At 44.8% G+C, this 10838-nt stretch overlaps 1 protein-coding gene across 1 annotated transcript in view; it reads left to right on the top strand.

Annotated features, from left to right (window-relative positions):
• Positions 1 to 10632, top strand: part of LOC104161244 (fibroblast growth factor 9) — a gene marked incomplete at its 5' end in the record, with an annotated part of 20204 nt that extends 9572 nt beyond the window's left edge. Inside the window, one exon of the mRNA XM_009699600.1 lies at positions 10194 to 10632. Coding sequence (XP_009697902.1) covers positions 10194 to 10439 — 246 coding nt within the window. The remainder of the gene's footprint in view (positions 1 to 10193) is intronic.
• Between the last annotated feature and the right edge of the window lie 206 nt (positions 10633 to 10838).

Below are 10838 nucleotides of genomic sequence, written 5' to 3'. Positions count from 1 at the left end.
CTTTACCATTCATCATTTTCAAAGGCAGAGTAGAAAAAGTCTGCCCTATGGGGACGTCATTAGGGATCTTGTCTAGGTTGAGATTTGCTTTGCGGTTTGAACGTGCTCCGGCTGATTTGGTGATGTGCAGTAATGCGGTTCATTTGTGTCGCATTCAAAAAGCCTAAGAAATAAAGCTTGTTACAGTGCAAATCCATTTTCCTCCTTCTATAAAGCCCTTTGGTTTCTTTTTCATTCCGTTTATAAAGGCAGACCTCTGCTGTTACTTTTGATTTGAAGATCAGATTTTATATTAGTGTTCCATGACTGCTGCTGAGGAAAAACTTGGCTTCTGGTGTGGAAGCGACATGCTTTTGAGGTCTGGCCCAGGCTGCGCGTCTTTAATCTGCTAAACTTTACTTTTCAAATTTAACACAATTACGGAGGCAACTGTGACTCAGGAGAAATTTTGAGTTGATTCTGTTACGGTTGCAATGCCATTGACTTCAATGGAATCAGGATTGGACCTGCTCCTGTAAAACCACCAATTTATTTTATGGTTGTGTCAGCAGACCTCAATCAAGATAAGAGCTGTACTGTATACATCGTTTAAAAAGCCTAAATCTAGACAGGGTTCCTGCCTGTGAGAGTCTGCAATCTAAAGACTGTCTTTTAACATAAAAATGTTTATTGCTTTTGCATAGCAAGGGGGATTTTGGCCTGCTGATGCCTTTGTTAGGACAACATCTAGTGTGTAATCTGGACTCAGAACAGGAAACTTATTGGAGAAGACTTCAGGAAAATCCTTTGAATCATTTTAGAATATACAAATGTTGTAAAGTTTAAACAAAATTATCATTTTTTTTTCTTTATACTTTAAAAATCTGAATTCTTTGGAATTGCTGTGTGCTGCTGGTACCTGGTAGACCCACTGCTTGGTCTTTGAGCTCTTCAATCGCCAGCTCCGTTGACATTATATATCTTATATATATCTTTTTTTTTTTTTCTTTTTCCCCCCCCCAGACAGACAGATTGACAACTTCTTTCATCAAAGCTGAAATTAACTGCAAGGCTAAGGTTTGACCCATTGAAAGACAGGCCCACTGATGTGCGTGTGTGTGTGAGGAGTAGGGGGCTTGCGGAGGAGCAGAGCCACCCAACTTCCTCCAGCGCTTCCCAAAGGCCGGGTCAGCTGTATCACTGAGAGAACCTAAGTCAGGGCTTAGCAACACCAAAGATACGTGGATTTTCTGAGAAAACTTAGGGAAATCTTTTTTGTCCCATTTGAAAGTGAAAATTGTTATCTAGATCCATGACTTTCTGGTGGGATTGCCTCTGGGAAAAGGAATGGGGGAATTGTCCAAAGAGTCACCTCTGGAGAGACTGCTTAGGAGAAACGTTTGCCAACGGAGGAGCGCTGCTATCTAAAAGGGCAAATGTGACATCTTTTCTTCAGCAGCAGCTCTTTGAAATGCTGGCTTTTCTTTGTGTCAAAAAAGGTGGGAAATTAAAAGGCCTCATTTTGGAACAACTTAAATTGAATATGCAATGGAGTCCTGCTGGGTAAAGATCTTAGAGTACCAACCCTTTACTGTACTGCCCACCAAAGCTCTGTAGATTTTAAAAATCTCTCTGGCAGATGTATTGGTTTCCAAGACTCAGTGGATGTTTGGCATTTCAGCAAGGAGGACTGGATCTTTCCAAAATGCGATAGCCTGTGATGTTGGTTTGTTTGATGAGCCCCATCCAGAATGACAACGCGGTCAGTAATGTCCCTGTCCTCTGAGCTAGGACCTAGCAGGTAGCTTTATGTAAAATCAATAACAAAATATAGAGAAAGGCTTTTGTTCATCAGTCCTTGACCAAATCATCTTGCTGCAAGAATAAAACATGAAGTACTTTTATAGCATGCATTTTTATCACTACATGCGTGTTATAATTATTTGGTCCCTGTGGCAAAGTGTTTTATGAAGGGCCTTGAGCATTCTGCTGGTTTTATGATGACGCCTCGTAGCTGAGGGATAAGGTGCTTCTCTAATGATGGATAAATCCAGTTTGAGGGGTACTCACTGAGCGTAGAGACTCGTGCAGATGAAGCACTTTTTATCACCCACTTTACAAGGTCTTTCAGCGTGTGAGTTTAGCTGCTCCTGCAAAAGGCAGCACTTTCTGTTGAAGGAGGGCTATCTTTCCTTTAACCTGTGGTTAACCTTAGAGAACCACAAAAGAAAGTAAAAAACACCGACAAAACTCTTTGATGCTATGCTCCATCTTAGATGTATTTAAGGAAAGCATGTTTTATTTAAACATCTCTATTCAGTTAAAATCTTAACTAGCAGTTCAGGCTAAAGTGTGCGTGTGTAGCTGTAGGATAACAGCCGTGGTTTGACATACACGTTGTCTTTTGATAGAAGAGAATTTGTGGAGTGGGGAGCCGGGGTAGGTCAAGTTACACCTTTCAGTAAATCTGAGCGTGCCTGCAGTGGTTCTTTTAGTGTCTTAACATATTTGTTGCCTTTTTGTCATTGCAAGCCTGATCCAAGTTCCAGTGAAGCTGATGGGAACTTTTCTCCTGTCTTCTTTAAAAATTGGCTCCGGTCCCCGTATCAGATTGCATACCACCTTGCATTCTGATTCTTGGAAGGGTTCAGCCAAGCGTTATGAATTAGATGCTTAGATAACATTGATGACTGCAGTTCTTGATTGTGCCAGGGAAACCAAAAATAAAATAGAGGTCAGAAGCGTGACTAGTAAATGGCACAGTGTGGGCCCGGTCCTGCTGGTGTGGAAGGGAGAGGAGCACACCTGCTTGTTTGTTCATTTTTTAAGAGTTGACTTTGTCCCAGTCCTGCTCCATCATGGCACGGAGAAGGAATCTCTTCAACTTCCAGGGAAATGGCTGTGTGACAGCTTATGTGGCACAAGGCCTGTCCCTGGAGCTTTGATGTGACTTCCAGCAGCAGCACGAGCAGACCCTGGGTGTTCAGGTGAAAATGAGTTTTCACCTAATGCACTTGGCTGGGCAGATCTAAATCAAACCTTTATGGACATAAGCATGGCTGCTGGTAGGCAGCCTGTGCTGGCAGATGCGAGCTCAGGCACAGTGGGGTTGCTCTTCTTATAATGATTTCATGTCCAGGGAGGGCATGCTTAAAGGTTGACAGATGCTGCAAACTTGATATCTCAAAGGAGTGGATATCAGTAAGACCAAGAGCTGTGGATTTGGCAGTGGGAAAAATGGATGGAGGCCTAATTGACATCTCATCCTCCTGCAGCTCATGTCAGAAGAGCTCTGTAAATAACCCTGCGATAGCGTAGTGCTGGATTCCAGTCTGGTCCCTCCAGAGGAGGTCCATGATGATGTGGAGAGCAAGGGAGCGAGGAAAGAGCGGGAAAGGGGAGAAGCAATGAAATCCCTGTTGCGCTGACAGTCTCCTGGGATTTTATTGTTGATGCTGAAGTCCGCTTGCTTTGTTCAGGAAGCTCTGCTTTTCTGTCACCTTCATTGGGATGTGGAAACACCACGGTGTCTGTATCTGTGTAGCTATTGCGGCTTTTGATGATAATGTGTCCAAGAGGACCAGGTTCTGTTGGGTCTTGGGAACTTTAGAAGCATTTTGTATGAAAGATATTAATCTTTAAGCCCTCTCATAACTGCTCCGTGGCAACAGTACAGAACAGTCACACTTTTGTTATTTTGGTAAGTGGGAATTTATGTATAACAAAAACTTTATACAAATTAACTAGAAGTTTAGAAGGAGAAACTAAGATCATCATCATAGAATGGGTTGGGTTGGAAGGGACCTTAAACCCCATCCAGTTCCAACCCCCCTGCCATGGGCAGGGACACCTTCCACCACACCAGGTTACTCAAAGCCCATTCCAACCTGGCCTTGAACACTTCCAGGGATGGCTCAGACCTTTTCCGGGGCATGGGGCAGCCACAGCTTCTCTGGGCAACCTGTGCCACTGCCTCACCACCCTCACTGGGAAGGGTTTCTTCCTTGTATCTTATCTAAATCTTTTGTCTTGCAGTTTAAAGCCATTGCCCCTTGTCCTATCACTACAGGCCCTTGTCAAAAGTCCCTCCCCAGCTTTCTTGTCGGCCCCTTTAGGTACTGGAAGGCTGCTCTGAGGTCTGTCCAGAGCTTTCTCTCCTCCAGGCTGAACGACCCCAACTCTCTCAGCCTGTCCTCACAGCAGAGGTGCTCTAGCCCTCGGATCATCTTCGTGGCCTCCTCTGGACTCACTCCAACAGGTCCAATGTCCTTCTTGTGCTGAGGACCCCAGAGCTGAAGGCAGTACTGCAGGGGGGTCTCACCAGAGCGGAGCAGAGGGGCAGAATCCCCTCCCTCAACCGGCTGGTCTCGCTGCTTGGGATGCAGCCCAGGGTACGGTTGGCTTTCTGGGCTGCCAGTGCACATTGCTGGGTCCTGGTGAGCTTCTCATCATCCAACACCCCCAAGTCCTTCTCCTCAGGGCTGCTCTCGATCCCTTCTCCACCCAGCCTGTGTTTGTGCTTGGGATTGCCCCCACCCATGTGCAGCACCTTGCACTTGACCTTGCTGAACTTCATGAGGTTCGCACAGGCCCACCTCTCCAGCCTGTCCAGATCCCCCTGGCTGGCATCCCTTCCCTCCAGCCTGTCGACTGCACCACACAGCTGGGTGTTGTTGGCAAAGATGAATAGTCCATCTCTCTGAAAGTACAATGTGACCTCAGGTAGGGAGAATGCAACTGCCCAACTGTGGTTTTGCCAGGACACCTTGCCTAATTTCCCTCACCTTATAAAAAGTACCATGGAATATGCAGTGCCCGTGAGCGGCAGTGTGGGTACCGGGCTATTTGCTTGGTCTCTTTTCAGGCCCTGCAGGGTTTCCTGCTGTCTTTCTGAAGCACTCGAGGCAAAGCACTGACAGAAACACAAAAAAGCAGTCAGCTAGTCCTTTTGACAAGCCTTTTTTTTTTTGCCATGTTCTGTCAAATTATTAAACAAAGCATTCTGAAAAAAACGTTTCGTGGAGAAACTGTTCAATGAAAACTCTGTGACATTCACCAAGTCAGACAGGCGATGTGCAGGGCTTGCCTCGCAGTGCTGTCTAACTGGGAAAGGAAACTGGTGCGGCTCGGACACGGCTCTTTGGCTGCTCGTTGTGGCTGGAGGTTGTCCACCCAGTCAGAGACTAACACAGGAGATCAGACAACACCACAGCAAATGCCAAACTGCACCTTTATTTATGACAGCTCTGGATGAGTGTTAATTATTAGCTGAATGTAGTGTGTTCTAGAGGCTGTTTGCGTTACAGCGTGGGAAGGGCCACCTGCGTGTAAAATGTGTTTGTAGGCAGAACAGCAAAGAAAACCACTCTTACTTCGGAAGAGAATAGGTTGGCTTGTTGTTGTTTCTCTTCACTACATACAGAGTTTTTCTTAACGTCGTATAGCCATAATAAGGGATTTGCATGAACTTCTTTAGGAGGCTATATATTTAAACATGATTTTATTGAGAGGGTGGATTAGCACGGTGATAACGTGCAGCAGGTATGTAGGAAGTGCTGACGACATCAGAGATACTTATTGCTAATAGTTGTTTGGACTTCTGGAGTAGGTGTTTTCTTGTGAAGCGTCTCTATTGAATCAGTGTGGCAGTTTGCAAAAGGGAAAACTATGTGGCATGGAACAGAATAGTTTGCTAGACATGAAATGTATTTGTTGTGATTTTAGGAATGATGGTCCGAAGAGGCTTCCTTTTGTCGGGTTACCAAATTGGAGTTTTAGCTCTGTAAGGTTATTTAAAAGAAAAACAAAGAATATCGATGTGCTTTATGCAGGACTCTGTAAATGTGCTTTCAACTACTAAGCAGTACAAATGTCTTACCATTCTTAGAGCCATGAAACCATTCTCTGGGTACGTACGTGTGTTTTGCCTATTTCCACTTATTTCTGATTAGCTGCTTCACAGGGATATCTATTCTTAAACAAGCTGGCAAATCTTTTGTTGTGATGGCTGTGACTATCTACTTTATTAATTTGCAATCTCACTTTTAATTGATCTACCTGGAAATAGGATAACATAATTATTTTTCTCCCTGGTTAGACAGTGGAGAATGTAGGAAAGGAAAGGGATTCTGGGCTTGCTAACACTGACCAGGCTTTAGCAGTCTTCTGAATTAAATCTGCATTGGGTTTTCGCCCTTGTGATATGTGCCTCTTTGCACAATTCAATTATTTGAACATTCTGAGTTAAGTGACAGGTTAAAAAAATGGTACAGCATGGAAATGTAGTAAAATGAGAATCAGTCACTTTGCACTAGAATACTCTATGAACAATCCTCATAGAAAACATGTGGTATGTGGTGCAACATCTGATTTATATAATTTTGAGGTCACCTCCTTATTTGGCCCCTGAATTAAACGATTTGATCAAGGCAGGCAGCCTCCCCTTTCACAGGAATGCAGGTTACTTTCCATAGCTGTTCCAGTTGGGTATGTTTGGTATTTGTGTCAGCCTTCGACAAAGATGTCTAGTGACATTAAGTATGGTGCAAGGAAATACTGGTACTGGAAAAATGATAGAGAAGTCAGTTGCCAGGATAAAAGTATGCAAACATTGCTGTATTCTAAGGCTAAATTTTGCTTTTTGACGTGCATACAGGGACAAAAAGCCATAGACAGAATGGGAAATGCAAGCCACTTATGGTCAGGAAACATCATCTCCTTCCCATACCGGGAGAGCCGGCTTTCAGCAAGACTTTCGCATCCGAAGCTGGTGAGGCAAGAAGGTGCTTCTTGGCAGGATGGACCAGCCTCACCCCTGTATTATTCTCATTTCTGGCTTGAATAAAGGCATGTGTGCTCAAAACGTGAGTGTGGGGTAGTGTTGTGCTAGTACATAGTTTAGTAGTGGACTTGGCAGTGTTAGGTTAACAGTTGAACTCTATGGTCTTAAAGGTCTTCTCCAACTTAAATGAATCTATGATCTGATGATTCTGCATAGATGACTATCCTAGTGGATGTTGGTTTCTGTCTGTCATGGTACTAGACGAGCCATTGTTGTAAGGGTCTCCCAGGGTATGGGAAGAAAGATATGCTGGGATTTTGGTCTCCACATTATTTACAGGGCCTGATCCAAAGTCACTGACACCAATTTACTCCAGTGGTCTCTGACTATAACCAGAATTTCTCAGTGTCCTAGAAGGAAATGATTTGATGGATTTATAAAGAAATTATTTCACTTCTCTGAAAGTGTAATTGTTAGTGCCCCTACGTATCTGAACCTGCATCCTGATTGCTCTCTCAAGTTCATGTTGAAGTATTTGCCTACTGTCTATATGTGAATTTCTGAGAGTTTTGATGAAGGGCAGAAGAGATGTAGCTGTGTTGTAAGAGGATGAAAAGTGAAAACAGGATAAACTTGTAAAATAAAGATTGAATTTGTAGGCTTGAAATCCATTGAACTCATCCAGAGCACAGTACAAGGCAAAGCCCCTTATTCAAGGTCTGCTAGTTAAGTGTACCACAGCACTGTCATGATCCATCAAACCTGCCAGATAAAGAACGGCTATTTTAAAATTCTCCTTCAGGGCATGGGGAAGTACTGTTCTTGTGAAGACAGAAATTTATGGTGATGCTAAAAAAAATGCAGATGAAGTGAATAATTAATGAATTCAAGACAGGACTGAAATATCTCCCTAAAATGTTGCTATTTTTAGCAGGGAGTGCTTCTGCAGTGCTTGTCATGTGATCCTGTTGCCTTCCGAGAGCAGGAAAACAATTTGGATTGGTTTCTCTTTCCCCATCGTCCTACAGGCCCAGCGTATAAAACCCCTTAGCATCTCCTTCTGCCTTAAAGCAAACAAAGTGGTTTCTAAACCTCATGAAAATAAAGCACTAATGGAAGCTGTACTTAAAGACAATGTTTATAGCAGCTGAATGTTTTTTTTACAGTAGCTTGTACACCGAGGCGGTACAAGGGGCCTACTGCAACGTGCGTAACTCTCAGCTGCTGCTAGTATGCATTGCTGCTGCAGCTTCTAGCTGTCAAAGGACGGAGAGGCAGTTAGCCACAGGAGGCGGCAGGATCTGGCCCGTAGATAGGGATTTAATGTAAAGAGATTTGTGCTTCTTTTCCCTATAACCAGTATGGAGTGTTGCTGTGTTTGAGCTACTTCACACATTACAAAAGTTATAGTCAGAAACGCCTCTAAAATAAAATGTGATATACAGCGGGCCGGCGCGTGCGCTGACGTTTCCGCACGCCCTGGAGCCGCGGGGAGCGAAGTCTGGCGGTCGAACCGCAGGAGAGGGTGCGAGGTGTGGGTCTGCCATCGCCTTCTCCGCCACAGGCTCCCCCTGCCACCCCGCAAGCCGCAGCCACCCGGGCCCACGCAGGGACACGGCCGCTGCCGTAGTGAGTGCTCAGGTGTTTAACGTGTGAAACCTGGTCCTGTCAGGGGTTTCTCCTTCCTGAGGGGTGATGAAGTTCCCAGTGCCCATCAAAGGGGAAGTCAGGAGCTGCTTGCTTGCTGCCTTTCTTGCCTACTGGAGTTGCCACAGGTTGAGTTTAGAAGACACCTCCAAATCCCAAACCTTTTGGTGGCGAAGAGGACCCTGGCTTTGCAGCCCAGTACCCAGCTCATAGGGGTGCAGAGGGGTGCTGGCTTGCTCTCCCCACTTGCAGGGGTTGCTCTCCCCACGTGGGATGGTTCCTGGGTGACTCCTGTAAGGTGCATGGAGCTCCTTGGACCTGGCTGGGACCCTGGTCCCCAGCCCCGGCGGGATGCAGAGCTGTACCCCGGGAACAAGGCGCTTGCCATGCAAAGCAGCAGCGACGTATCTGGGCTGAAGCTTTTTTTAGAGTTGTGAGCTGCGTCCCGAGCAGCAGAGGTGGCCCCCAAGGCACCTGCAGCCCCAGGGCAAGCTGCAAGCTTCGGTGATGGTGGGTTTGGGGAAGTTCTTGGATTAAGCCATGGATGGTGGCACCTTTGGGGCACTGGAGCTGGAGCTGCGGCTCCTTAGTTGTGTTCAGGCACACATTTATGGGTTAGGGGCCGTAAATGCTTTGCTTCATCTGGGCCTTGGTCTCCGTTTTCCCTTCTCTGTGTATCTACCTGAAAGGATTGTTTTAAGAAGTACTGGCTGTAAAACACGTGCACAGAAGTCTGCGTTGTGTGGAGCTTTGTAACAATTAGAAATTGGTCCTCAGCTGGAAGCTGAGTTTGGTCGATGTGAGTGCTGTTCAAGTGAGAATTCTTGTTATGAAAAAATGTATTAAATTATCAGTATTATATTTTTTTTGTGCCACCTAAAAAGACTATTTTCAGGCTTATTTTCCCCATCTTTCCATCAGCTTTCCCATGCTAGAGCTCACCACCTTTTTTGCAGTCTTCCTGCTCCGTCACTTGTGTGAGCCCTTCCTAAAATGAATCTGGTTATCCGGTGGCTGCTTTTTAAGCAACCCCCATCTATTTAGACCGAAAGGGTGTAGAGGGGTACACACAGATTGAATAAGTGGGTGAACTGGAAGGAATGGGAGTCTGTGGCAGGGGGATCTGATGGGTGGTTGATGTCTTCAGCGGGTCCTGTCAGTAGGACAGAGCACAAGGACAACCCTAGTAAAGCAATCCTGGAGGAGTTTCCTCGCCTAAATTGCGGATGGGGTTTGTGCTCCTTGGGTTGTGGTTCCATGATACAAATAATCCAAATGAAGGGTAGTAAATTGTAACTTTTTAAATTAATGAAATGCATGGAGTTCTCCATGCAATAAAAGGACGCAGAGATTTTAAGGCCCTGAATTGTGTTACAGCCCTACAAACCAGTTCTAGTTTTCTTTATTTATGTCTGTCTGTTCGAATGCCTGCACTCAGGATTGAAGCGATTAGTTTTACAAGTCCAGTAACGTCTTGTGAGCTGCTTGGGAATGATTAGAAATTAAAATATCTCTTTTAAGTTTTGTTGTTGCTGTTTTGATTTGGGCAACGAGGCTTTTGGAGAATCATTTTTGCTTCACGTGGAGTTACCTGCCCTTGTGACTGCTTAATGAAATACTGAGCAATACAGCTTTACTTAACTAAAACTGGGAATATTGAAATGGTTCATTTTGCGAATTGAGCAAGGAGGTACTAATTTCAAGCCGTGAAAATAGTAATTCTTTTAAAAATAGCTTATTTTTGTGGCTATCTATCTCCTTACTGCCTTTTCTTTTCTTTCCATAGGAAAAATTAACCCAGGAGTGTGTATTCAGAGAGCAGTTTGAAGAAAACTGGTATAACACATATTCATCAAATCTATATAAACATGTGGACACTGGAAGACGATACTACGTTGCGTTAAATAAAGATGGGACTCCAAGAGAAGGGACTAGGACTAAACGGCATCAAAAATTTACACATTTTTTACCTAGACCAGTGGACCCTGAGAAAGTACCAGAACTATATAAGGATATTTTAAGCCAAAGTTGACAAAGACAATTCCTTCACTTGAGCCCTTAAAAAGTAACCACTATAAAGGTTTCATGCGGTGGGTTCTTATTGATTAGCTGTGTCATCACATCAGCTCCACTGTTGCCAAACTTTGTCGCATGCATAATGTATGATGGAGGCTTGGATGGAACATGCTGATTTTGTTCTGCACTTAAAGGTTTGTCCTCCTGGAGGAGAGCCTATGCCCACTCGCTTGATTTAGTACGAGAGGGAGCGCGAGAGAGTGAGTGCGAGAGAGAGAAAGGGAGAGGATGAATGGGAGTGCGAGCGCGAGAGAGAGGAGCCAAGGGGAGGAGGAGGAGGAGGAGGAGGGGGAAGGCCTGCTGCATGCTGGGGAATAGACACGCTTTTAAATTTTTGATCAGTTGTACTTCGTCA

The sequence above is a fragment of the Cariama cristata genome, unplaced genomic scaffold (assembly GCF_000690535.1).
Source record: "Cariama cristata isolate BGI_N322 unplaced genomic scaffold, ASM69053v1 scaffold17504, whole genome shotgun sequence".
NCBI classification, from domain to species: domain Eukaryota; kingdom Metazoa; phylum Chordata; class Aves; order Cariamiformes; family Cariamidae; genus Cariama; species Cariama cristata.
The sequence above is the reverse complement of the archived record's forward strand: the minus strand, read 5'-3'. Positions and strand labels throughout refer to the sequence as shown.